The sequence below is a fragment of the Mesocricetus auratus genome, unplaced genomic scaffold, assembly GCF_017639785.1.
Source record: "Mesocricetus auratus isolate SY011 unplaced genomic scaffold, BCM_Maur_2.0 Super-Scaffold_100007, whole genome shotgun sequence".
NCBI lineage: Eukaryota > Metazoa > Chordata > Mammalia > Rodentia > Cricetidae > Mesocricetus > Mesocricetus auratus.
This window is the reverse complement of record NW_024429191.1, coordinates 10,051,608-10,077,377: the sequence shown is the minus strand read 5'-3', so window position 1 is coordinate 10,077,377 and position 25,770 is coordinate 10,051,608. Positions and strand designations below refer to the sequence as shown.

At 54.4% G+C, this 25,770-nt stretch overlaps 4 protein-coding genes across 13 annotated transcripts in view; 2 read left to right on the top strand and 2 right to left on the bottom strand.

Annotated features, from left to right (window-relative positions):
• The first annotated feature begins 854 nt into the window (after positions 1-854).
• Positions 855-14,519, top strand: Baiap3 (BAI1 associated protein 3). Of its 4 annotated transcripts, none has more exons than XM_013121719.2 (35): positions 855-987; positions 1,376-1,559; positions 5,159-5,298; positions 5,499-5,586; positions 5,783-5,863; positions 6,089-6,196; positions 6,726-6,785; positions 6,941-7,007; positions 7,106-7,301; positions 7,585-7,629; positions 7,747-7,824; positions 7,916-8,018; positions 8,363-8,470; positions 8,556-8,651; positions 8,747-8,850; positions 8,981-9,101; positions 9,529-9,653; positions 9,730-9,820; positions 9,941-9,997; positions 10,079-10,176; positions 10,279-10,330; positions 10,450-10,580; positions 10,672-10,795; positions 10,870-11,013; positions 11,099-11,191; positions 11,293-11,484; positions 11,575-11,643; positions 11,732-11,811; positions 11,882-11,990; positions 12,292-12,363; positions 12,517-12,597; positions 12,679-12,799; positions 12,871-12,994; positions 13,073-13,278; positions 13,368-14,519. In XM_013121719.2, exons 3-35 carry the CDS (start codon positions 5,168-5,170, stop codon positions 13,469-13,471), a joined length of 3,459 nt encoding a protein of 1,152 aa, XP_012977173.2. In that variant the 5' UTR covers positions 855-987; positions 1,376-1,559; positions 5,159-5,167; the 3' UTR covers positions 13,472-14,519. The 4 variants fall into 4 exon arrangements, with proteins under 4 accessions (XP_012977173.2, XP_012977174.2, XP_012977175.2 ...); XM_013121720.2 differs by having other exon boundaries at positions 872-987; positions 1,379-1,559; XM_013121721.2 differs by lacking the exon at positions 1,376-1,559 and having other exon boundaries at positions 872-987.
• On the bottom strand, positions 14,354-16,855 carry Tsr3 (TSR3 ribosome maturation factor). Of its 2 annotated transcripts, none has more exons than XM_013121723.3 (6): positions 16,691-16,855; positions 16,383-16,602; positions 15,837-16,030; positions 15,151-15,327; positions 14,972-15,035; positions 14,354-14,718 (listed from the first exon to the last, which is right to left on the bottom strand). In XM_013121723.3, the coding sequence occupies exons 1-6, from the start codon at positions 16,800-16,802 to the stop codon at positions 14,517-14,519; spliced, it is 969 nt and encodes a 322-aa protein (XP_012977177.1). In that variant the 5' UTR covers positions 16,803-16,855; the 3' UTR covers positions 14,354-14,516. The 2 variants fall into 2 exon arrangements, with proteins under 2 accessions (XP_012977177.1, XP_040604260.1); XM_040748326.1 differs by having other exon boundaries at positions 16,710-16,822.
• A 9-nt stretch (positions 16,856-16,864) lies between these two features.
• Positions 16,865-22,930, top strand: Gnptg (N-acetylglucosamine-1-phosphate transferase subunit gamma). Its single transcript, XM_005081579.4, has 11 exons — positions 16,865-16,982; positions 17,066-17,123; positions 17,195-17,262; positions 21,438-21,492; positions 21,560-21,643; positions 21,724-21,817; positions 21,890-22,004; positions 22,088-22,170; positions 22,242-22,376; positions 22,465-22,546; positions 22,638-22,930. The coding sequence occupies exons 1-11, from the start codon at positions 16,931-16,933 to the stop codon at positions 22,733-22,735; spliced, it is 924 nt and encodes a 307-aa protein (XP_005081636.1). The 5' UTR covers positions 16,865-16,930; the 3' UTR covers positions 22,736-22,930.
• The window catches only part of Unkl (unk like zinc finger), a 43,113-nt gene continuing 40,255 nt past the window's right edge, over positions 22,913-25,770 (bottom strand). For all 6 annotated transcript variants that reach the window (XM_005081577.4, XM_013121700.3, XM_040748323.1 and 3 more), the window contains one exon: positions 22,913-25,610. In XM_005081577.4, coding sequence (XP_005081634.1) covers positions 25,455-25,610 — 156 coding nt within the window. In that variant the 3' untranslated portion in view covers positions 22,913-25,454. The remainder of the gene's footprint in view (positions 25,611-25,770) is intronic.

Here is a 25,770-nt window from a genome sequence, read left to right as displayed (position 1 = left end):
TGGTTGCAGTCCTTCCCATAAGAACAGGACCTTTGGGATAAACTCCAAAGCAAGGTGGCCACGGGTATCCTACCAAGGTTGATGTTGGTCCCCAGACGCCTGCCTACTGAGCCCTGAAACACGCAAGAACAACTGGGCAGCTCTCTGTGGATAGCTGAGAACCCACTACAGTCGGAACGCTGTCAGGTACTCCCTCTGCCCCAGCTCCAGAGCTAGCACATTTGGGAGTGGACAGACAACTGGTTTAACAAGCCCCCAGGTGACCATCACTCTGCTCAAGTGGTGGAGGGTGAGTGAGGAGAGCATCTAGGGAATAAGTGGTCTTCGAACAGCAGGATCCAGCTACTGTGGCCTAACCCAACCTTCTGCACACAATCATGGATAGCCGTGGCGTCATAAGAAGTCTCGGGTTATGTCAGAGCTGACTTCCCCAGAAGAGAGCCGTTCCAGGCAGTACTGAGGGGCAGAGCTTCGGTGAGAGGGTTGACTTTGGATATGACTGTACAGCACTTCAAGAAACCCAGGCACTTCGTGTTTCCTTTGGGCGACTGTAGCTTCTTCCCTGCAGTCCTGGGAAGGAGACCCCGCGACAGCCTCCTCCCTCAAGGGCGGGGTGGTAGTGATGATGGAGGGGCTAGCACAGTCAAGCGAGCGCCCCTCTCTGCACCCACCTGTGGGTTACTAAGCCCTGAGCCCGCAGTAGGGGCTCTCAGGCCAGCACCAGGTGGGCAGAAACCCCCTGCCGACCCCAGACGCGCAGGGTGGGGGAGGACAGGGCTGGAACCTCTGACCAGCAAACGAGGCCAGGCCCCGCCTCCGCCCGCCCGCCCGCCCGCGCCCCCCGCCCCTCGCGCCCGCTCTGCAGTGCTCAGTCTCCAGTGCGCACGGCTGCTTGCGGTCGGTCGCTGTGCCTTGGTGTCCCCAGCCAGTGCGACAGCGACGCCAGCAGGGACCCCCGACCCTGTGGCCCCCGAGCCCCTGTCCACGGTGAGTGATGTAACTCCTGCCAGGTGCCGTCAGACTGCCGTCGGGGCTTAACCTGCCTCCCACCCACCCAGAAAGACAGACAGACGGACAGATGCGACAGCCCCCTCGGGAGCAGGCCCCCTGGCTTCTACACTTGGGGATTGAAGGCGTCAGGGGCAACGGGAAAGTGAGGCCCTGGGGAAACTTGAGGCCGCTCGTGCCCAAAGGGGCGGGGTCGCACGGGAGGCGTCCTAGGCTCTGAGCGCCCGAGAAGATTCCTTGGGTCCGCACTGCAGAATGCGGGGGAGGATTGAAGGGCGGGACCTCACGACCCAGAGAGTGCGCACCTGCTACCACGGTTCCCACGGTCGCCGCTGCTGAGCCACCTGACTATAACCCCTCTTCCCAGTAGAGGCCGCTGACTGAAAGGTGCTGGGGCCCTCGGAGACGCCCCGCGGGGCTTCTCTGAAGCCTTTCCAGCTGACTGAATCCCATCAAGTTAGCAGGAGGAAAACGGCCCCCAGCGCCCGCGTCCCTCCCATTTTCGACGACCGTGAGACCCTTGCCCCTACTAACCTGAAATCCCTGCCAGGGTAAGCCTTGTTTCTCCTTGGTCGCCAGGAATTCGGGCCCCACCATTTGGTCTGGGGTCTGACGTTGTGTGTGTTTGTGTGTGTGTGTGTGTGAGAGAGAGAGAGAGAGAGAGAGAGAGACAGAGAGACAGAGAGACAGAAACAGAGAGAGACAGAGACACAGAGACAGAGAGAGTCAGGCAGAAAGAGACGGAGAAAAAGAGACAGGTAGAGACAGAGAATCTGAGACAGACAGACAGACACACACACACTACACGTATTCCCCTTGGACCTCCTGCCTTCCAGGGGGAGAAACCGCAATAGAACTGGGGAGGGTAACCACAATCCCCTCTTTCCATCACCAAAAACAGTCTATCTGGAACAACTCAACAGAGACAGGTAAGTAGCAGGTAAGGCTCCTGGACCATTCTCAGTGGGGGGGGGTGGAGAACATCCACCAGCTGCCGCTGCTGGCCTTTGACTGGAGAAGCTCTAGTTCACTTATAGAGATCAAAGTGCAGATCCCCTGGTTCCTCTTTGGGAAATCAGGGAGGAATAAACGCCTGAGCAGCATGTGTAACTGGTAGACCAGATGAGCTGTACTAGGCCACTGTTATACAGAAGAGGGGAAGTCAGGGATGTTCTGAGACCATGGGGAGATCTGGGAATCCAGGAAGACTTGGGAAGGGTCTGAGAGGTCAGGTGGGGAGACCCCAGGATGCCACCCTACCACATTAATCTGTCTCAGTTTCCAGAGGTCCATATGCATAAAAGCGTCCTCAGCACTCTAGCATTTCTTGTGGGTTGGGAGCCTAGAAAGACCCCTCCACCCCCTCCTAGCTGCCCTTAAATTCTCTGCCTCACTGCCACTGGCTTCCAAATGGCTGGCTAGTAGATGACAGTTGAGGATGGAGTCCTGGGTTAAACCCTGTCTCTGCACAGCTTGCCCGGGTCACAGACAGGAATGAGGTGACTAGCTTTGACTTAGCCCCCAATTCATATGGAAAGAGCTTCCTGGACGGTCCTTCCTTGTTTACTGGACAGTTGGGAGCTCTGACTCTGGCCCTAGTGACTGTGTATGAGCAAGGCTGTGGGTACATCCTGCTGTGCTACTATTCAAGCCCAGGAGAGACAGTGAAATAGAGGACAGAGTCTGAGCCATGCCCACCAGAAAGACTGGTGTAGACGGTGGGGCTTGGGGTAGCTCTGCCGTTAAGCTCACTGCTGCCCTCTACAGGTTGACGTTTCCAGAAATCCATGGGCAGTAGTCAAATGCTTGTGATGGTAGCGGTAAATAATGAGGGCCCTGGCTGGGCATAGTCAAAGGCCTCTTTGACAGGCATCTCTAGGGCCTGGGCTAGAACTTAACAGCTGCTGAGGTAGCCTGAGGTTTCCACGGGGACCAGGGCAGTTTCTGGGCATCAGGATGAGCCAGCTCTTACGGAGACTGATACTGACACACTGCTGTTGGCCTCATCCTAGCAACAGACGCGAGGGGGGGCACAGATGAACCCGAGTTCAGGACACCACAGGAAAATACAGTGTTTGCACAGCAGAGCCTTAAATCCCAGGATACCACCTGCTGGTGGTGACCCTGGGCAGGTTCCCAAGGCCACACCTGTTCCCTTGTTTGAGCCAGGGCAGGGGTTCATCCTTTAGCGTCTATACCGTCAGGTTACTTTGCTTCTGCGTCACATTTGTCTCTGGAACTGCGAGTCCCTGTAGACCCGTCACACATAGATGCAGCTGACGGTTGCCTTGGCAACAGCTCAAGAAGCAGCAGCTTTCCTGGCTTGGAGTGCAGGGGCGTGGGGGGCAGCCCCTCCCTTTAGTTAGAGAGGAGCTGGGCCTATGACACTTGGGTACCTGGGACCTCATGACTGGTGACATGTGACCAAAGCTTGCTGGGCCCCCATATTTGAGAGGAGGTTTGTGGAGCTTCCCCTCGGTGCAGAGTCACTTGACCTCCTTCCCGTCTGAAGCTCTGGGGTCTCCCCAGATAGGAACTGGTTGAAGCAAAGGGGTCAGAATGCAGCACCCCTGAGGAGTGCTGGCCTGAACAAATGGGAATAGTGGGAACAGAGGTAAGAGAGCTGCTCACCACAGACAGGCTCTCTGACAGAAAGAAGCTCTGCAACCTCAGACCAGCCCTGAGACCCTGGGCCAGGAGCAGAACCTGCTGTGGAGTCCATTTCCCGTCTTATGAAATGGGAGTGACAAGTTCCTCTTGCTAGGAAGGACTAATGAAACTGGATATATGAGTGCCAGTGTCCTGTGGTGGATGGCGGGCACTGACATATGTATATATACTGTTAATGCAGCTAGCAAGACGGACCCCAAGGGATGGGTGCTGTGTGAGAGAGGTGGCCTGGATAGGGGACAGTGTTTCTCAGGAAAGAAAGGGGACCCAGGCCCAGAAGTGTGGCCCAGGGTGGGGGATGACAGGGTGGTGTAATGGAAATGGATGGAAGGCCACGGTGTCCCAGGTGCCACACTACCCTTCAATTTGGGGTTTGCAGAGTAAAGTCCTTACTGAAGGCTATGAAGATGTGGATATCACTAGCTCTTCCCCCCTAATGTAGGTAGGTGGGGTCTGGGAACTCATCAAACATAAGAGAAGCAGAGACTCTCGGATGATCCTAAGTCCATCACCCCAAAGAGAAGGGTGCCCTCCTGGTATTCAGTCTCAGAATTGTCACTGTGATCCCTGATGACCCAGCCACCTACCAGAGCTACAGATGTGTTCAGTTCATACATTACCACCCCTGAACCTCAAGTTCAGAGTAGAATGGCTGAGGGGAGGCCATAGGGTCTGAGTCAGTGTCAGCCTGGTCCTAGACTCTATTTGCAGTTTGAAAGACCACTCTCCCAGAGATGACATCCAGGCCGCTTTGGCAGGATGCAGGACGCAGCAGGATATCTTGGTTGCCACAGCAACAGGCAGGCAGCTGATTCAATGACTAGTAGACAGGGAGCTTGGAATGCAGCCGAACACTTTCAGCCTTCCCCAAATGGGACACGTGAGCTTCATGCTCTTTTTACTGATTGGGGGGTACTGGCCCCTTACATTGTGCTAAATGCCTGTCAGAACCAAAGAGCAGCTCCCTCCTGGGCATTCTGGCCTCAGGGACAGGTGCCAACCCTACCCTGGACTCATGGGTTTAAAGGCCAAACCACAGGCTAGTGCCTTGTCTCACTGCTTTGGCCTCTTGTGAAGAAGACCTGGGTAGTATCTGTCCTGGCTCCAATTGGACAAGGGTATTGGTGAGGACACAGGAAACACACATCTGTCACACTGCCCTCGGTGGTTGGGGCTCAGCTGGGACATTGGCCTTGGACATGGGAGCAGAACACACTTGTCTTCACTGAGGTCCCAGCAGTGCTTTGACACAGAGAACCAACACTGCCTGGCACTCCCATCTGAGGGTATCTGTCACCACGTCCCAGGGCCACTGTACAGGGGACACAAGGGCTAGTAGGTCACTTGTCCAGTGTGGCAGCAGAGTCCGTAGGTCACCTCCAGGCACTCGGCACAATGCAGGGTGGTTCTAGTCCCTCTTTCTTAGTTTGAGCAGTGCAGTGATAAGGCGGCAGACACAGTGATGTTGTGCTCGCTGCAGGTGGCGGCCATGTCAACCTTGCTGGACATCAAGAGCAGCGTTCTCAGGCAGGTGCAGGTGTGCCCTTCCTTCCGCCGTAAGACAGAACAGGAACCTGAGAGCACAGGCACGAACCCACAGGAGCCCCCCACAGGAGCCTGGTGGGTACCCTAGGGCTGACTTTGCACGGCACATATGCCTGGCCTCCCTTCAGTAGCTGGCCTGCTCACTCATGTCCAGTGCGAATCCACTTGGACGGGAAGGGGGACCAGGAGGGTCTGAGCTCAAGGCCAGGAACACTGTGGTTGTCCCCGTAACCCATGATGCCTTGAGTTGCGTCCTGACCTAGGCCTTCTCCCAGGAAACCCGGAGATGGTGTGGAGTTCTTCGCCCACATGCGCCTCATCCTGAAAAAGGGGGACGGCAGACAGGGCCTGCCGTGCCCTGAGGTAGGACTCCATTTCTAAATGGGCTAGGGACTGCTACTCAGCATAGGCTACTGTCCTAGGCCCTATCTGACTCCTCACTTCAAACCTCTGATCTCCCTGGAGCACCTTCACGCAGCCAGCTAGAGGGCCTTGGGGGCAGCTGCAGACTAAAGGGCCCTTACCTTCACAGACCGTCACCTGGCATGCTCCCTCACAGGTTCTTTTGCGTAGTGGTTCCCCAGCCCCTGCTGAGCCTGTGGACCCTAACCGTGGCCTGAGAACCCTGACCCAGGAGGAGGTAATGGGTGTCGGGTGTTGAAGCCCAGGGAGTGACTGTAACTCCTCTCTCCAGGATTGTAAGGCCCATGGTCTGGTGACAGGTGGGTGGGTGGGTGGTGCAGTTGGGTGAGCAGGAGCAGGGGCTGGGGATCTACTCAGTGGTGGGAGGAGCTGCTTGGGGAGGGTAGAGCAGGGGCTGAGATGCTTTGCTGGGAGCTGGGAGCTCAGGGCCTGTTTCCTGAAGGTGGAGATGCTCTACGAGGAGGCCTTATACACAGTCCTCCACCGGGCAGGCACCATGGGCCCCGACCAGGTAGATGACGAGGAGGTCTTGCTAAGGTACCTTCAGCAGGTGAGAAGGAACCCGCCCACCTGGGCCCCACCCACCCTGCCTTACTCTGGGGTGGACTGAGATGTGTCTGTGTACCTGTAAACACACACACACACATGCACACGCACGCACACTCACACACACTCACTGGGGCCATTATCCCCTGGATGACAACACAAAATGCACCAGTGTACATTGGTGAATACCCACAGTGTGTGGAGACCTGGTTAGACAAGAAGAGGCATGTGCAGAGGACGCAGCCAGATAATACAGACATGATTAGAGAGGTCCAACTGGTACTCAGAGAAGGGTGGAGTAGTCAGAGGGTGTGTTCCCTCCCCACTGGGTTATGCTCTGAAGTATCCTGTCCCTGCCCTGCTCTCCACAAACTCCATTTGTGCCCTGCCCTCACCTGCTCACTCCTCTGTGTGCTGGGCAGTGGCCTTCCATGTGGTAGGACAGAGGGACATTCCCTGTGCACATTTCTTGAGACTCCCATGACAGCGCCAACCCCTTCCCAGGATCCTACTTACCTGCCCACCACCCACAGGTGTTTGGCACCAGTTCTGAGGAACACATGGAGGCCATCACACGTGTAAAGAAAGCCAAGGTGAGGCTGTGCACACTCAGGCAGGTGTTGGCTGGCCAGCAGCAGTGCCTGTGTGGCAGGAAGGGATGCCATGGTGGCAGGAAAAGTGGGGACTGTAACATGCATGCTGAAGAGGCTTAGTCCTGTCAAGTCCCCCAGTGCCCTTTTGTCTGCAGGCTCCCACATATGCCCTGAAAGTCTCTGTCATGCGTGCCAAGAACCTTCTGGCTAAAGACCCCAATGGTGAGTGGGTATCTGGCCGGTCCTCATAGTCCTGGCAGCTGTTCCGGAAGCTGTGGACAGTGGAGAACCTGAGGGCTGAGGCAGCTGCTGCATTTCAGGCTTCAGTGACCCATACTGCATGCTGGGCATCTTGCCGGCCTCCAGTGCCCCACAGGAGTCAAGCGGGCAGAAGGAGCAGCGCTTTGGCTTCCGCAAGGGCAGCAAGCGTAGCAGCCCCCTGCCTGCCAAGTGTATCCAGGTCACGGAGGTCAAGAGCAGCACCTTGAATCCTGTCTGGAAGGAGCACTTCCTGTTGTAAGGATCCTGATGATAGCCAGATACCCCAAATGATGACCACTCGTTGCTGCCCCTAGGCAACTCTTATGAGGGATTGGTGACACATACATTTTCCAAGACCCATAGGCAAATGTTGTGCCCCTGTGGCCACATAGCTGGTAGCATGTAGAGGTTAGGATATGAGCCCAGCAGTCTGTGTGGAGAAATGGCCACTACCTGTTGCTCTTGGACATCTCTCTGCCTGAACCCTGGCTAGATGTGGTCTGGGAGTTTCATAGACATTTCTCTGTCTTCTCTGCAGTGAAATTGAGGATGTCAACACGGACCAGCTGCACCTGGACATCTGGTAGAGGGCCCTAAGCTTGGCGGGGCATGTGGGGGTGGCACCTCTGGTTTGGGAAGGAATGGGGGACAGGGTCAGAGTTGGGCCGGGCACTCCAGCCAAACCATCTTCCACTTTCAGGGACCACGATGACGATGTAACCCTGGCAGAAGCATGCCGGAAGCTGAATGAAGTTATTGGCCTGAAGGGCATGAGCAGGTATGAGGTGAGGGAGGTGGGGAGACCTGCATGCAGCTTAGCCATAGGGGCCAGCGTGACACCACCCTGCTGTCCACCCTGTTGTGCCCAGATACTTCAAACAGATTGTCAAGTCAGCCCGTGCAAATGGTACATCAGGGCCCACCGAGGACCACACTGATGACTTCCTGGGATGCCTCAACATCCCTATCAGGGTGTGTGGTGAGGGATGGGACAGAGTCACCTAGGGAATCTAACCAGTGTGCATGGGTGATTAGGATCTTTGGTGGGTGCATGGGACTGCCCCAGAGCTCTTGGGCATCTCCAGAGGTAGTGCCCCGTGATTCCCATAGAGCATCCCGCTCTCTTGGGGCTGGAGGAGGGGGCTGCGCTGAGCACCTACTCAGCATTTCCTTCTCCACAGGGTCCCAGAGGGTAACTTGTCTTGTTTAGTCTTTTCTGGGGTTTGAAAGCACCCTTCCACTGAGCCCTTTATGACTGTGGGAGGGAGAAGGGGCAGAATCTTGAGTCTTACACCTTCCCACCCCGCTCCTCTCAGGAGGTGCCTGTGGCAGGTGCTGACCGCTGGTTTAAGCTGGAACCACGCTCCAGTGCCTCCCGTGTGCAGGGAGACTGCCACCTGGTCCTCAAGCTGATCACCACCCAGGTGAGAAGCTATGGGAGCCACATCTGCACCCCTGCCTGCAGGGCTCATGCAGAACTGATGACAGACTTCAGATTTTGCCTTCCAGAGGGACACTGCTATGAGTCAGCGTGGACGCTCGGGCTTCCTGTCCTACCTGTTGCTTCTCAGCCGTGTGCTGCGGTTTGAGCATCGGGTGGAGGAGGTAGCGGGTGCCCTTGGGCTGCTGAGTAGAGTTAGGGGCCCAAAGCAGGATGGAGTGGCTCTCTGACCTCTGCCTACCCTGGCTTTCTTCTCCAGCCAAACTCCAGCAACTGGCGTGGTGAGCTTAGTGGGCCTGGGACCACAATCCTTTGCCTGCATGGAGCCCAAAGTAATCTGTCACCCTTGCAGCTGGCAGTGCTGTGAGTAGGCAGGGTGGCCTTGTGGGTAGAGCCTGTGAGAAGGCTGTGAGTGGGTGGAGCACGGGAAATGACAGTGCTGTGGGTTGGGACCTGCTATGCAAGAGCAGACCACAAGCTTGGGCTCCGATAGGCACTGGCAGGTCAGTAGCCGCCACCATCAGATGCGCACCCTGGACTATGGCTACCTGCTGGGGCTGCTGGAAGATGTGCAGGCGCACTGGGAGGAGGCGGCTTCTCTACCCCAGGAACAGGTGGGCACGGGCATGGCTTTGGGTCTCTGTGCTATTGGTAAAGAGTTCACTGGGAGCCAAGGGACAGAGACCTGCCCCGCTAGGGTTTGAAAACATGAAACATGTGACATGGGAGAGAGTGCCGTGCAGTATGGCGATGGTGGTGGCAGTGGAATAACTTTGGAAGGATGCCACAAAGGTCAGCCTGGGCTGAGGTGGCGAGGGTCTGAGCAGCAGGAGCAAATGGGCACGGGCAGTATGGAGCAGAGGGGACAGGAGCTCGCTGTGACTCGTAGGCTTGGTGAGGGGAGAGTTGTGCGAGTCGAGAGTGGGACAGGCAATTGGGAAGGGACTGGGCTAGCTACATGAAGCAGTGGTTTCTTAGTGTCTGTGGCAAAGCTGCCTTAGACCTTGTCCCTGTCTTGACCGAAGAACCCGCTCCCTACAGGAGGAGAGCCTAGCTGACAGCTTTTCCGCCTTCTCGGAGTTTGGGCTGAGGCTGCTGCGCCAGCTCCGAGATTACTTCCCTGCCACCAACAGCACGGCTGTGTACCGCCTGGAGTTGCTGCTGAAGTGGGTGTGGCACGGAAGGGCTGGAGGCTGCGGGGCTGGGGTTGGAGCGGCCTCCTCAGCTGACTGTCCCCGCCAGGTGCCTTGAGAAGCTGCAGCTTTTCCAGCCAGCTTTCCAGATCTGTCCCTTTGAGACAGAGCTCAACATGGACATTGCTGCTGCCCTGAAGGTGTGTCTGCATCCATCTTGGCCTCTTTCTCTCGGCCCCTGCCAGGCCCTCCTGTCCACAGCTGCTTAATCTGACTCTTGCCTTCAATCCACTGTGCTGCTTTACCGGCTGCTGCTACAGCGGGGCAACCGTGAGTGGTACGACCAGCTCCTGAACACCAAGAGTCCTCGAGAGCAGGTGTGGATCTGGGTGGTATGCATCGGGGACACAGGGCATTCGGGGGGTACGCCGGTCACTCCAAGCCTGACTTTCTTGCAGCCAGGGCCGCAGCGCCTAGCGGGGTTTGTTGAACTTGCAGACATCATCTATGAGGACTTGCAGTCCTGCTATGGGGTCTACGCCAGCCTCTTCCATGGGTAGGCCCTTCCCCTGGATGCTGCTACAAGGCCAGAATGGGCTGGGTTGGGATGGTTGGGCTGGCTGGTGGGAAACGGGTGGCTGAGGCATGTCCTTTGCAGTATCCTTAAGGTGGACTTCTTCACCCTTACCTTCCGGCAGCTGGAACGTCTGGTGAGGAGGGAGTCCCTTACCCTGGGTGCCTGTGGGTACTGGAGACCAGGGAGAAGTCCCTGGTTAAGAGGGTCCATAGATTTACTTTGGCAGTGGCCTAATCCTACCATCTGAGGCAGGTGGCTGAGGAGGCATGGGTGCTGACAGAGGAGCTGAGCCCCAAGATGAACCTAGAGGTGGCTTCAGGGCTCTTTGAGCTCTACCTGACCCTGGCAGATACCCAGCGCTTCTGGAGTTGCATTCCTGGACGGTGAGTGCCCTGCCTGGAATTGGTATGCCCTTAGCTCTGAACCTGGAGACCTAGCTCTGGGTGATGGGCTCTGAGCGAGTGTCCACTGCAGGGAAAGCCGCTCCTTGGCCCTGGCTGGCATCCACACCCCGTTTCTGCCAGCTGTGAAGCTCTGGCTGCAGGTGCTGAGGGACCAGGCCAAGTGGCGCCTGCAGGGAGCCGTGGATGTCGACACAGTGAGTGTCTGCGCAGTTGCATGGTGCTGCCTCATCCTGTACCCCTGCAACATCAGCCCCCTCTGCCTTTGTAGCTGGAGCCTGTGGATGCGGCTTCCAAACACAGCAGTTCTGCAGCCACCGCCAGCCTCTGCCTTAGCCACATCCAGGAGCTCTGGGTCCGCCTGGCCTGGCCTGACCCTGCCCAGGCCCAGGGGCTAGGCACTCAACTCAGCCAGGTACATGGGCTGAGGATATGTGGGGAGTAGATCAGGAGATGGGGCAGGGGCAGGGTCCCAAGCTCCCAGCCCATCTCTGCCCCAGGACATGTGTGAGGCCTCCGTCTTCTACACGGAACTGCTGAGGAAGAAGGTGGACACCCAGCCAGGGGCTGCTGGGGAGGCAGTGAGTGAACAGGTGAGTGGCTGGGTGTCAGGTGAGGCCTGCAGGTGGTTGGATGGGGTCACCCACCCACTCCCTTGCCAGGTGTCTAGCTGCCTCTGGTCATACCTTCCCAGCTCTGTGTGGTGCTCAACAATGTAGAGTTGGTACGCAGAGCTTCGGGCCAGGCACTAAGAGGCCTGGCATGGCCTGAAGGAGCCAATGGGCTGGAGGGAGTCCTGCCCCGTCCTCTGCTCAGCTGCATTCAGGCCCTGGATGAAGACCTCCAGAGGGAGGCCCACACTGTGACAGCACATCTGACTTCCAAGGTGGGCAGAGGGGTGGTGCCCGGGACTTGTGCTCGTGTGGGGACTGTTTTTGAATTCCCACTCTTGTTCTGAGCACCACCCCTCTCTCAGATGGTGGCAGACATCAGGAAGTATGTACAACACATCAGTCTGTCCCCCGACTCTATTCAGAATGACGAGGTAAGTGAAGGGAACCAGCAGGGAGTGCGTATATACGCCAGGGGCAGGCTGACATCATTTGGCCAGCCCTGAGGACTCCTGCCTACAGGCTGTAGCCCCACTCCTGAAGTACCTAGACGAGAAGCTGGCCTTGCTGAATGACTCGCTGGTGAAAGAGAACCTGAACAGGTACCAGCTAGGCAGTGGGGTAGGGGGGTGGTTGCTGGCCCAGGGAGTCACCTGGATGGTGTTCCTCCAGGGTGCTGGAGGCCCTCTGGGAGCTGCTGCTTCAGGCCATCCTGCAGGCTCTGAGCGCCAACAGAGACGTCTCTGCTGACTTCTATGGGCGCTTCCACTTTACACTCGAGGTAGGGCCACAAGGAGCTCCCAGGTCCACCTCCCCAAAGCCCTCTCCCTGCTGCCCCTGTAGGATACTAAGCCTGCCTGGGCACTCCACAGCTCTGCCAGCATCTCTTCCCTGTGGCCCAAATACCACAGGACACCCGCTCCCCCAGCCGTCTGGCCTCAGGCGCTGGCATTTCCCAGGCCTCCTGGGATGTCTGAGCTGCCTCAGATTTGAGAAGTGGCTTTGCCTTGCCTCCTAAGACCTAGTGCTCCCCAAACCTATAAGTCAGAGCTCTGACAAGCCCCTCCTCTTTCCCTGTGTAGGCTCTGGTCAGTTTCTTCCATGCTGAGGGCCAGGGGCTGCCCCTGGAGAACCTGAGGGATGGAAGCTACAAGGTGAGCTTTTGGGTGAGCTGAGCCTTCTGCAGGAACAAGTTCAGCCTGCTGCCCTGGTCGTAGACATCCTTGTGTTGGTGAAACCAGATGGCCATGAGGGCACCTGGCTGCCCTGCCGGGGACCAGAGTTACTAGTGCCAGCTTCCCTTGCAGAGGCTGGAGGAGGAGCTGCGGCTCCACAAATGTTCCACCCGAGAGTGCATCGAGCAGTTTTACCTGGACAAGCTCAAGCAGGTGGGACGTCATTGCCTACCCACAGGCCTGCTCTGAGGCCCAGCTTCACTCACTGGCTTTTTCCACTGGCCCTTCCCACAGAGATCTCTGGAGCAGAACCGGTTTGGGCGCCTGACTGTCCGATGTCATTATGAGGCAGCTGAGCATCGGCTAGCTGTGGAGGTGCTGCACGCGGCAGATCTGCTGCCCTTGGATGCCAATGGTGAGGCGCAGCGGCAGCGGCAGCAGGGGTGAGGGGCAAGGGAGACATTTGGCTCACGCTGTCTCTTCCAGGCCTGAGTGACCCCTTTGTGATCGTGGAGCTTGGCCCCCCGCACCTCTTCCCACTGGTTCGCAGCCAGAGGACCCAAGTCAAAGCCCGGACGCTGCACCCGGTGTATGACGAGCTCTTCCACTTGTGAGTGCCTGCTTGGCCTGCCGTGCCCTGTGCCTGAGCCATATGGCTGCAGCAGGCTCCTGACTGCCCTGTCTACAGCTCCGTGCCTGCAGAGGCATGCCGCCGCCGCGGGGCCTGTGTGCTGTTCACGGTTATGGACCACGACTGGCTGTCCACCAATGACTTTGCTGGGGAGGCAGCCCTTGGCCTAGGTGGTATCAGTGGCATCGCAAGGCCACACGTGGGAGGGGGCATGAGACCCGGGCAGCCCATCACACTACACCTGCGCAGGCCCAGGGCCCAGGGTGAGTGAGAATCCATGGGGTTGAGGGTGGTGGGCCTGGCCCACACTGTCTTCCTCATGCCCATCTGGCTTCCTCATATCCACCTACAGTGAGATCTGCACTGCGGATGCTAGAAGGCCGCACCAACAGAGAGGCCCAAGAGTTTGTCAAGAAACTCAAGGAGCTGGAGAAGTGCATGGAGGCTGACCTCTGAGCACTGATGGTCACAGCCTGGCCCTACCAACTTCCCTGTGGGGCCCCTCCCTCACCATGTGACCTGCCTGCTCTGGTTGAACCTTGTGGCTTCTGTCTGGCTGTGTCTTTTGGTGTGTGCTGTGAACCCTTTGTGCCCGAGCATGCCCCACCTTGACTAAGGGAAGCTAACTCAGAGGGACCTTACCAGCATCTGCCCATGGACACACACAGGGTGGGGGGACCACTAGTGGGCTCTCCTCCCTGGAGCAGTGGTCATATGCTGTCAGTGGACTCTGCCCCCTAGAGGCCATTAGATAGTATCTGGAGATATTTGTGGTCACAACTAGGGAGTGGAGGGTACTGGTGCCTGGGGTGGAGGCCAATGTTGCTGTTCACACCCTGTAACCATCAGTTGGCTAGATGAGAAATTTGTGACACACAACAGCAGTGCCATGGGGGGAGGCCTCGTAGAAGAGGCCCTGCCCTGCTTCCCCCAGGATAGGTCTCCACTGGCAAAGGCAAGAAGGCCAGGAGACAAGGTAGGACGTTAGCAGCTAAGCTGCCAGGGCCCCAGGCAGAGGGTGAAGGTTAATGCGTTTACAGCCTGCAGCTTCTCTCTTCTGATTTAGATGCTCTACCCACAGCAGGTGAGCAAGGGGCCAGTTAAGGATTATTTCCCTTCTGGTCCCCACCTGGCTTCTGGGCCCAAGAGAGTTTCTCCCATAGTCACCATGAGGAGAGGAACACTGCCCACAGGTGGAGATCAGGGTTAAGGGCTCTATGGCTAGCTGGTCAGATATCCTTTTACACATCTGTATGTGACCACCTTATAGCCCAGATCCACCCAGGTAGACTTCCCCAACCCTTAGCTAAGTACAAAGCAACAGAACTCATGGGGGGATGGGGGTTGTCCTTCTTGACTTTATCCAGAGCTCTAAGGCAGGACTCCAAACAAGACTGTCACAGAATTGCAGAACTGTCCACCAGGCATGTCCATTCCCTGGTCCCACTGCCACCTCTGGACTGATGCACACCAGCTTCAATAATGTATGTGTTTGCAAACTTCAGTCTCTCTGCTGTCTCTTGACTTCTTTCCAGAGTCCAGTGGAGTCTTTGGCCTGAGCCTCTTGTCCTGTCTCTGCCTCTGTAGAGCAGCTGCTGTCTCCTCCATGAGCCCCAGCTTCTTGCTCTTCACACTCACTGTCCTCCCCAGAGCCCTCACTGTGGCCTTCAGACTCATCAGTGTCATCCACGTCCACGGTTGGCCTGGAAGGGAGGGATGTACCTTGGTATAGACACAGGCCAGTACAAGGTTACCTTCCCCATGACACTCAACCATAGACCCTCAAGCAGGGGATGCTCTGAGCCAATCCCTTCCAGCAGGCAGCTGCTTTATAGTTTGTAATCACTACCAGGCCTTTCTCAGAAAGCCACGCCCACAAGGCAGGAGGAGCTGGGTCAAGGCTCCAGGAGCACATTGGGCTAGAGCCGTCACTTAGTGTGGATCCACAGGACCTACCAGGTGCTGGCCACAGGCCTGTTGAGGTTTGCAAACTCTCGCCCGGAGTCCACATCAAAGGGATCTGAGCAGAGAGGAAGGTGATCTCTTAAGTGATTTCAGGACAGAGCCAAACTGGCGCCAAAAGACTGGATGGGCTTCCCAGCTTCCCTGGGGCTCCCGACCATGACAGGCCTCACCAATCTCCTCCTCCTCAGGGGTGTCCTTGGTGCTAGCCAAGTACCCCTGTTCGGCCTGCAGCACCTCCTCTGGGCCACGGCAGGCTGCATACTTCTCCAAGAGCTGTCGGTTCAGGTCCAGGAAGCCCTTGCCCCACTTAAACTTCTGAAGCAAAACGGCAGCAAGGTCTGAAAAGCCTGGCAGAACAAAGATTTAAAATATAGCTCAAAAAACAAAACAAAAAAATAATAATAATACCAGGGACCCTTTAGAGAGCACAACTACACCACCCCTTCCTGTCACCCAGGAAGCTCTCACCACCTCAGCCCCCAAGGTTCCTCTCATTTGCTGAGACATAGTCCTACTACGCTAGTCCCTATGTTTTATGTGGTCTCCATTGGGGCCTCTCCTTGAACGCTGCATTCCCTTCAGATGCTGAGAACAAAGACTTTTGGGGCAGTGCTGTTATGACAGTGACGACCCACACACCATCCCGGGAAGACAGCTGTCCATCTTGCCTCTACCTCAGCTTACAAGGTCAAAACTATATGTGGGTACTGGGACGGAAACCAAAGGCTGTCCTGACAGCTCCCAATAAATTCGCCTCACGTCCCCCTGCTCAAAATCTGCCAGAAGAAACTACAGTCCTTGGGACACAATCAGGTCCCAGACTGCCAGGCCAGGCTTCTGCCAGCCTGAAACTCACCTACAATGCAGAAAGCCGCAGCAAAAGCTTCCACGCAGGAAAGTCTGCAGGGTCGGCCATAGTTTACAGGATTGGCAGCCAGGAGGTAAGGCAGGAGCCGCAAATGGCTCCCTCGCATCTTCCCAAAGGGTGTCTCATCCAGTCTGGCCCAGGAGCAGTCTATGACAGCGATCCCTGACTGTGCCACCAGCTGTCTGCCAGAGAGTGTGGGGTAGGTTCTAGGGCCCCAACTAAGACATGTTTTTGGAGACCGGCTTCACTACAGATGAGATATTCTGGTATTTCCAATCTATGTTTTACTGCAGTGGTACAAAGAGCCCTCACTAAGAAGCTTACAGGCAGTCGTTGGGGGTTGGCTGGACAATGTTTACTTAACTTTTTCTCCTAGGCTCTTCTACACGCTAAGCCTTGCTCTATGAAAAGGCGTGGACATCCAAGACCAGTAAGCAAGGCTTGAAGGAAATGATACCCTCCATAAGGGGCTGTTTAACAAGGTCAAGATAATGGGGAGGGCACTCCGATCCCTCCCCGGTCTCCCGTGCCTACCTGTCTGCAGGAGACACGTACTGAGTGCCTACGGGGCTGAGCACCAGACCGCCAAATCTTTGGCCCAGGCGCAGGCACCGTACTAGACCCAGGCGGGCCAGTTTACGGCCGGTGCAGCGCCGGGGATCGCAGTGGCCAAGCTCCCACATAGCCAGGGCACAAGGCAGCGCCGCAGGGCCCGGGCCATCCTGGCCCTGGGCCGTCTCAGGCTGCACCGATTCTGCAGAGAGAGGGAGAGAAAGAGAAGGTCGGGTCCTCAGCGCCTGCTTCCAAGCCCGACCCGTTGCTCCGATCGCCCCCAAACTCACCGCGCAGCGCAGTGCCCACCTCCTCGGCGAAAGCATCCAGAGGGCGGCCGGGGGGACGCCGAACACGACCGCTCTCGGTCCTGGAACCGCGCGCAGCCTTCTTGCGGCCCATAGCCCCAGATTGAAAACTCGGCCACGGGGCTTGTTCAAGTAGTGTGCGCGTGCGCGCTCGTACAGCTTCCGGTTTTGAGTGCACGGAGTTCCTGCTGTCGCTCACGTGACTGTGCGACCCGGGCAGCGATGGCGGTACGGCTGGCCGGCTTCCTGATGCTGCTGGGGCTCGCGGCGCGCGGTCAGTGGCTCCGCGCACATACCCCTCCGCGCGTGGGCGTCTCCCGCGCCTCTGTTCCCTGCTCATCGCCTCGCTCTCCGCAGGGCCCGTGCCGGCATGTGCCGGGAAGATGAAGGTGGTGGAGGAACCCAACACATTTGGGTGAGTGTCTCGCGGTTCGGCGGCTTGGGGGCCGGGCGTGGCGGGCTCCTCTGACTTTCTCCGTCCCCTAGGCTGAATAACCCGTTCCTGCCCCAGGCAAATCGCCTTCAACCTAAGAGGGAGCCTTCGCCGGTGTCGGGTAAGCGCGGGAGGGAGACTGGAGCTGACCGAGGTGCTGACCGAGGGGGCGAAAGCCCTCGACTGGGGGTGGGGGCGGCAGCATAGGATTCTTTGGATGAAGGACTCCGATAATGTATTCACTGGAGGTTCATGCATTTAGTTGTCAACCTGTGAGGGTTTAAATGTTCGGGAGTATATACGGGAACTGCAACCCCCTTTTGACCCCCTGCCGGCGATTACCTAGGGCTAGGCAAGCGCTCTAGCAATGAGCCTCATCGCTGGCTTCTGACTCTGGTCCTCAAGTCTCCACTTCCCACAGGTACTTAGACTAATTAGGAGTTGCAGGGGTGTTGGGTGTGAGTCCACTCCAGGTGTGTTTAGCCCAGTTTAGATATAAGGGAGTGGAGAGAGCATCAGAAAAATCAAAATCCTTTGTATAGGAAAGCTGGGAGCTGAGATCCTAGGAGGACTAAAGAGAGCAGGACATAGCAGTTGAAGGAAGTTCAGGGCTGGTCAGCATGATGGCCCTTGGCTAGCTGAGGGCTGCACTCTATCTGAGGTGTGCTGGACATGCTGGTTTGTATTATTGCTTCCCTGGAGGAGAGGTAGCCCATGGCTGCAGCCTCTGAAGCTGTAGGCAGGGAACATCTACCCGTCTCCTCCAGCAGTGAACCAGTTGGGCTCAGCTGTCATCACAATCTTAAGTCCTTTCCATGGGATGACTCTGCTTGGGATGTTCCTGATAGACATCGGAGTTTGAAGACCTGGTACCATTATATAGTGAGCAGAATGTGTGCATGAGGAGGTGGCATAAGATGTGGGGATTCCTGCCGGTGGTGGTGGTGCATGCCTTTAATCCCAGCACGTGGGAGGCAGAGACTGGCGGATCTCTGTGAGTTCGAGACCAGCCTGGTCTACAAGAGCGAGTTCCAGGACAGCCTCCGAAGCCACAGAGAAACACTGTCTCGAAAAAAAAAAAAAAGATGTGGGAATTCCTCCATAGCCCTTCCAAACTAGCTTATAGCTCCCTGGTTGGCTAGGAGGAAGAGCCAGGTACCCAGTACTGCACGTTTATTTTTATTTATTTTGGTTTTTCAAGACAGGGTGTCTCTGTATTGCTTTGGAAGCTGTCCTGGAACTCACTCTGTAGACCAGGCTGACCTCGAACTCACAGAGATCCGCCTGCCTCTGCCTCCCGAGCACTGGGATTAAAAAGGCGTGTGCCACCAACGCCCGGCCATGTTATGTGATTGTATGTGGGCGCCATGTGGAAGCCAGAGGTCAAAGTTGGGTGTCTTCCTCTATTGTTTTCCATCTTATTGAGAGTCAGGTTCTCTCACTAACTCTAAAGCTCAAGGATTCAGCTAGGCTAGCTGGCCAGCAAGCCCCAGACACCACCCTGCCTCTCCAGCTTTTTATGTGGGTGCAGAGGACCCAAACTCAGTTCCTCATGATTGCACAACTAATGGCCTGAATAAGCCATCTCCCCATTACTGGAATGTACCACACACCCTTACTGCTGCAGCCTCCTCAGTGCTGTGATTACAGGCACGCAACCACTACACTCAGCTTCTCAAGTGTCAGGATTGTTGATCTTTTCAGAGAACCAACTTTTTGTTTGTTTGGTTTTGTGTTTTCCAGACTGGGCCTCTCTGTGTAGCTTTGGCTGCCCTGGAACTCACTCTGTATAGCAAGCTGGCCTTGAAGTCACAGAGATCCACCTACCTCTGCTTCCCGAGTGCTGGGATCAAAGGCGTGAACCCACCAACACCCGGCTGCAACTTTTGTTCTTATTTTTCTCACACAACTCATAGAGTGTGTCTGTTCCACTCCTTCACTTCAGCCTGTCTGACCCCAGAGCTAAGGTGCATTTCTTTTTTTTGTTTGTTTGTTTTTATGAGACAGGGTTTCTCTGTATTGTTTTGGAGGCTGTCGGTCCAGCCTAGCCTCGAACTCACAGAGATCCGCCTGTCTCTGCCTCCCGAGTGCTGGGATTAAAGGTGTGCGCCACCACCGCCCGGCTAAGGTGCATTTCTTAGGAGAAGCCACAGGCACTAGAACTCCAGAATATATGCTTGAAGCTCTAGGGTTGAGTCCCTAGAATACTCTCTCAATTTTGTTATTTTTCTAAATAACAAAACCTGCAGGAGAATCAATAGAGCTGCCCTAGCAGAAACACCAAGTGAAGTCATTTAACCTGAATTGAGAGGATACCACACAGTAGCTGGGTGAAGACAGGAAGGAAGATGTCTTATAAAGTAGCTAGAGACTCAGGGATGAGAAAGACCCATGCTACCACTTTGCTTGCCAAGGTTACAATGAAAAAGATCAATTCATGAGAACTGACTGAGCTGGGCAGTGGTGGCACACGCCTTTAAGCCCAGCACTTGGGAGGCAGAGGTGGGCGGATCTCTGAGACCAGCCTGGTCTACAAAGAGTGAGTTCCAGGACATCCTCCAAAGCCACAGAGAAACGCGGTCTCAAAAAACCAAAACCAAAATAAACAAAACAAAACTGTACATGTGGGTCTGTGAGCAGCCAGTTTGAACATGTGATCAGAAACTTGAATTATAAAGCTGGGCCAGAGGGAGCTGTATAGGAAGCAATCCTTTCTACATGTGATTGTTTTGTCTGTTTGAGACAGGGTTCCTCAGTAGCTATGGAGCCAGTCCTGGAACTCGCTCTGTAGACCAGGCTGGCCTTGAACTCAGAGATCCACCTACCTCTGCCTCCCAAGTGCTGGGATTAAAGGTGTGCACCACCACTGCCTGGCTAATTTTTCATTTTTGAGATAGGGTCTCACTGTGTATCCCTCACTGGCCTGGAACTCAACTCTGTAGACCAGACTGGCTTCAGACTTAGAGATCTAATTGTTTGCCTCCTGAGTGTTGGGATTAAAGGCATATGCTACTAAACCCCACACCAATTTAAAAATTCTAAATCCTCATGGTAGTCACATTAAATAATATAAAATTTGAATTGAAAATTTTAAGTCTCAGCCAGTTGTGGTGGCACATACCCTTTGATCCCAGTACTAAAGAGACAAAGGCAGGCGGATCTCTTGAGTTCAAGTCCAGCCTGGTCTACAGAGCGAGTTCCAGGACAGCAGGGTTACACAGAGAAACCCTGTCTTGTAAAAAGAATAGAAAAAAAGAAGAAAAAAATCTCAGTGGTAGTAACAAAAAAATGGCAATACTCAAGAATCAGGGGACAGAGAGATGGCTCAGTGGTTAAGAGGCTTTGCTGCTCTTACAAAGCACTGAGGTTCACTTCTCAGCACCCACATGGCAGCAACTCCAGTTCCAGAGGCTCTCCACAGGCACTACATGTGGTACAGATACTTACATACAAGCATAACACTGATACATAATAAAATTCCAAGACAGTGTTTCTCTGTATAGCCCTGGCATTCCCAGAACTCACTTTATAGATCAGCCTTTGCCCTTGCCTCTAGGGTGCTGGGACCAAAGGTGTGTGACACACACACACACACACACACACACACACACACACACACACACACACACACACACGAACGACCTGGTTTATGAATTTTTAATGCTCCTTTGAATGGAACATGTGTTCTTGTTTCTTTGTATGCCTTTTGGGTTTTGCTGAAATTTGGTCTTTTGTAGGTCCCATGGTGTAACGGCTACCACTCTGAACTTTGAAAATTGGTCTTTTGAAAAAACAATACTCTGCCAATCTTTGCAGACTGGCCCTAAGCTTTGGGCTGGTCAGGTCTTCTATTTTCCTGAGGCTGCCACATGGCCATTGCTTTAACATCCCCCAAATCACACTAGCATGCTTGCACACATGTGTACACACACACACACACACACACACAGAGCCCTACTTTTCTTGGCTAGTGGACGATCTTGCCAATGGGTCTGTGCTCCCAGTCTGCAACTAGGTTACGGAAAGTAATGAGGATCCTAGACAGACACTGAGGGCCCCCCTTCACAGGAACAGGCATGGGAGCTCTGCCACAGATAACCAGTTCTGTGATCTGGAGATGGGTTTGTCAGTCCCTAGGGGTTAGGTCAGCCAGCATCTGACCATTCCCGATTCCATAGGGAAAGGAGCTTGGAGCTTTTTGGCCTTGATGATTAGTGCCCTCCTGCCTACCTTAGCTCCTAGCTTTAGGGGTAACAGAGGTTTACACTGAAGTTGAACTGCTGTGTTCTCCCCCAGGGCCCCTGCATCTCTTCAGACTTGCTGGCAAGTGCTTCAGCCTAGTGGAGTCAACGTGAGTGCCGGGCTGGTGGGTGGAATGGGCCTGTTCTGCAGAGCTCCTCACGCTCCTGTGCCCCCAGGTACAAGTATGAGTTCTGCCCTTTCCACAACGTGACCCAGCATGAGCAGACCTTCCGCTGGAACGCATACAGCGGTATCCTTGGGTAAGCTGAGCTAGGGGAGCAGTGCTTAGTCTGCTCCCTAGGCCCCCACATCATTGCTTTGCCACCCGTCTTGCCCCCAGCATCTGGCATGAATGGGAAATCACCAACAATACCTTCAAAAGCATGTGGATGACTGATGGGGACTCCTGCCACTCCCGGGGCAGGCAGAGCAAGGTGAGGCCCGTAGTAGGTGTGGGTGGTAGGGAGCTACCCCACCCCCACCAGTCACTGAAGCTCTCTTCCCAGGTGGAGCTCACCTGTGGAAAGATCAACCGACTGGCCCATGTGTCTGAGCCAAGCACCTGTGTCTATGCATTGACATTTGAGACACCCCTCGTCTGCCATCCCCACTCTTTGTTAGGTAGGCCTCTGGGTAGGGCTGGGTCCAGGGAAGAAGAGGGTGGGTAGGAGGCTCTGCAATGTTTGGCTCTTGTTGGTCTGTAGTGTATCCAACCCTGCCAGAGGCCCTACAGCAGCGCTGGGACCAGATGGAACAGGACCTGGCAGACGAGCTAATCACACTGCAGGTGGGTTTACACTCAGTGGGTGTCCCCTTGCGTACTCTACCAGGTACTCCTTCTGCCTCCTCCACCTTCAGGGCTACAGGAAGTTGCTGAGGGTGCTTTTTGAGGATGCTGGCTACTTAAAGGTCCCAGGAGAAACTCATCCCACCCAGCAACAGGCAGGAGGTTCCCAGGGCCTGGGGCTTGAGACCCTGGACAACTGTAGAAAGGTAGAGTCTGGGGACAGGGGAAAGGTTACAGGGGTCCCTACTCTAGTAGGCCCCACCAGGGTTTGACTGGGCTGACATTCTTGTCCAGGCACATTCAGAGCTGTCCCAGGAGGTACAAAGACTAACCAGTCTGCTAGACCAGCATGGAATCCCCCACGCTCAGCCCACAGGTGGGTCTGCCTGCCCTGGTCAGCTGCCAGCCACCCTGGGGCCTGAAGCTATGGGGGGGGGCAGGTCCTCACTGGCCACCCATTCTGGCAGAAACCACCCACTCTGAGCACCTGGGTCAGCAGCTCCCCATAGGTGCTACCTCAGAGCAGCTGCGGGGTGACCCAGGACTACGTGGGAACATCCTGTGATCCAGGTGGCCAGGAAAGATGAACGGAAACACCCTCAGCCTCAAGTGTCTTTTCAGAGGCCAGGTTGGTCTCAGTGGGATGCAAAAACTGGTGTGGTGGAGACATGGCTGCTTTTGGCACTGACACACACAGTGGCCTGCTGGCCAGCCTTTGTTGTGCCCAGACACCCAGACAGAATAAATTTCAAAGTTTTAATTAGTCTTATACTGATAAAAAATAACTTCAAGAATTCTGTAAACCATTGCATAAATGCTATAGTAAAAAAATTTAAACAAATGTTAACAACTTTAAACAATTCACTAAGTAAATGGGTATGTATTATAAATATGACCTTCTGGGTTAAGAAGATTCCATTCACATAACATTCTCAACTAATTTCTGAAAACAAATGCACACAAAGGCTTCCATAAGTTAATCCACATGCGCATCCATACTGGGGGAAGGTCTGCCAACCAAGTACACAAGACTCTGACACCATCATTTACTGTTAATATTTAACACTAGAGAGTTAGAAGACAATAGGCAACAGGACAATGGTGAACCTCAGTTCCTCAGTTCCTAGACCCATAGCCCCACCTCCATTACCCACATACAGGCCTTAAAACCATCTCTCTCCTCCTTGGCCGTTCCTACCCAGCGCAGATCCTAGGAGCCGTAGCTCACAGGAGGTCTGGGAAGGATGGGAGAAGGGGCCCTTCTTTGGTCTTCCTGCTGCACATCTCAGAGCTCAGTCTGACTCCAGAAGAGACGTTCAGGAAAACTCCCCTCATGGGACGGCCCAGGGGGCACTGCCGCCTGCCTCCCTAGTTATCACACAGCAGTCCCATAACTGCCCCGAGCCCCAGCCTGGGACGTTAGCCCGGCAGAGTTAACCAGAGTAGCTTATACACAATCTAAAGCTTAATGCTTAACTGTTACAACATGAAAATGTCCAGATGAGATATCAGTCACAAACATTGTCCTGTTACCACAGACCAAAGGCCAATATGGGAAACAAGTGCATAAATATGAGTAAAAATAAACAATCTTAAACCATGGTAACAGTAGCACAAATACACATGATCCAGGTACTGAGCTAATAAATCATTATCACTATAATTAAAAACAAAATAGTCACTAAAACCAGGTCAATAGTTCCCTTATTAAGTAGTGGGCTAGCTGCGGAATGTTGAGGATCCACTTCCTTTAAAATGGTAGAGCTTTTCTACCAGTTTGTCTTGTATTAAAAAATGCTTTTAGATCTCCTACTATATTAAATACATTCTAATTTGGTCACTGATAAAAACGTTTTACCTAGTCAGTTTGCACTTAAAAAATGCTATTAAAAGTCTTTGGCAAAGCCATGGGAGAGGAGAACCACTTCTAGGCCTGGGCAGAACCTGCAGGTGTGATAACCTGTCTGCCTAGGTCTGCCACCAAGGGCAGGGTTTGCCTGGACAGATGTCTCCTCCCTAGATTTCCAGGACAGTCCCAGTCCTTACTGTAGAGGCTGAAATCATCACCCTAGACACATTCTCAGCAGAATTCTGAGCCATGGGCCTGAGCCCAAGCTGTGAGGAGTGGGTGCTGTCCCCGCCTTGACCGGTGAGCTGCAGCACAGCTGGGGTTGCTGGTCATAGATTGGATTCTGATCATAACTGGATGCACAGCTCAGGTACCAGATGGGATCTCTGGAGCAGCCAGAGGTGAGTAAGGGTGGTCATAGGTGCAGCAGACTGAAGCCTCAAGTTCACAGCCCCTTTGTTCAGAGCAAGCTAGGGTGCCCCGGGCGATTCAGGGTTCAAAGCACCGTTGCCATTACAGACAAGACATCAGAACACAGCTCCTTCCCGAGTAGATCTTGAACTCCTCTGAATGTCTGATTCCTTTGCTGTATTTTTCATTAGCATGAAATTGTCTTTCAAGGGAGAAGAAAAAAACCAAATGAACCAATTCCTTCACTTCTTTTGCAAGGCACAGGCACTTGGAAGTGGCCACGGATCACATAAGTGCATGACAGAGTTCTGGATATCACTCTGTGATACTGGAATATAAAACTCCATCTACATGTGCACCTGCACATGTTTAGGAAAATTAGTTCCTTTCATAAAATTAAGAACATCTAAATGTATATGTGTCTTTCAATAACCACTCTCTGCTTATAAATACTATTTGTTTGCACTTAATTTTAAAATGTAAAAATCCTAGGTCTTCTTCACTACTAGATAAATGTTCATTTCCTAAATAGTTTCAGAATATGAAATCTAATGTAGTTACCATTACTATGAGTTAACAACAAACCAATAGGAAACTTCAAGTTCACAGTACACTTATAAAGCTTCATGTTATAGCATATTAAAAAACATGGACCTAGAAAGCAGCTTATACAATTGATAATGTCTAATTAAATTCCTCGGTTTACAAAGTGCTTTGACAAGGTCTGACCTCCCACTGGCCTGGCCTGGCCACAGCAGTGTCAGGACTGGGGGCACCAAAAACATGCCACCTGCCCAGGAAGACAGGCGGTGGTCAGGTGGTGCTTCTAAGGTTTTCTGAGAATACCTTGACACCGTTGGTAGGACATGGTAGGGAAGAGAAAGTATGAAAGGCCGTTGGACAGTGGGCATGAACTCACATCCTGGCGTGGGTGGCACTGGAGGCAAGTTTCGACACTGAAGTGGCACATGGCATGCTGAGGCCTTTGCACTGCTCACCAGGGAAGGAATGGGTCTGGCTCTGGTCACCATGGAAGGGGCTGGCCCTTGCAGTAGGGACACTCAGGGGTACTGGCTGCACATAGCTCACATAAGACACGGTGCTGGCAGGGCCGGAGGACAGTGCCATGGGCCCTCTCCTGGCAGGCCACACACTGTTTGGCACGAAGTTGGAAGATCACCTGTAGGGAAGATGTGGTTGCTTAGTGTGGGGAACCAAGAAGGCCCTGAGTGAATGTGTAAAGAGCAAATGAAGTCCTGAGTAAATGTATATAGTTGACATAGACATGACCATATCAAGGAAAGATAATGCCTCAGACCCATGGGAAATGGGCAAAGCCT

Coding starts and splice junctions, on each gene's coding strand:
- Tsr3 (XM_013121723.3), bottom strand. CDS start 16,802: ATGGGCCGCAAGAAGGCTGCGCGCGGTTCCAGGACCGAGAGCGGTCGT. Junction 16,031..16,382: donor TACGTGTCTCCTGCAGACAG/GTAGGCACGGGA, acceptor ACTCTCTGGCAG/ACAGCTGGTGGCACAGTCAG. Junction 15,328..15,836: donor TGCGGCTTTCTGCATTGTAG/GTGAGTTTCAGG, acceptor TTGTTCTGCCAG/GCTTTTCAGACCTTGCTGCC.
- Baiap3 (XM_013121719.2), top strand. CDS start 5,168: ATGTCAACCTTGCTGGACATCAAGAGCAGCGTTCTCAGGCAGGTGCAG. Junction 9,102..9,528: donor CTTCTCTACCCCAGGAACAG/GTGGGCACGGGC, acceptor CGCTCCCTACAG/GAGGAGAGCCTAGCTGACAG. Junction 10,177..10,278: donor TACGCCAGCCTCTTCCATGG/GTAGGCCCTTCC, acceptor TGTCCTTTGCAG/TATCCTTAAGGTGGACTTCT.
- Gnptg (XM_005081579.4), top strand. CDS start 16,931: ATGGCGGTACGGCTGGCCGGCTTCCTGATGCTGCTGGGGCTCGCGGCG. Junction 22,005..22,087: donor CCATCCCCACTCTTTGTTAG/GTAGGCCTCTGG, acceptor GTTGGTCTGTAG/TGTATCCAACCCTGCCAGAG. Junction 22,547..22,637: donor CCCCCACGCTCAGCCCACAG/GTGGGTCTGCCT, acceptor CCATTCTGGCAG/AAACCACCCACTCTGAGCAC.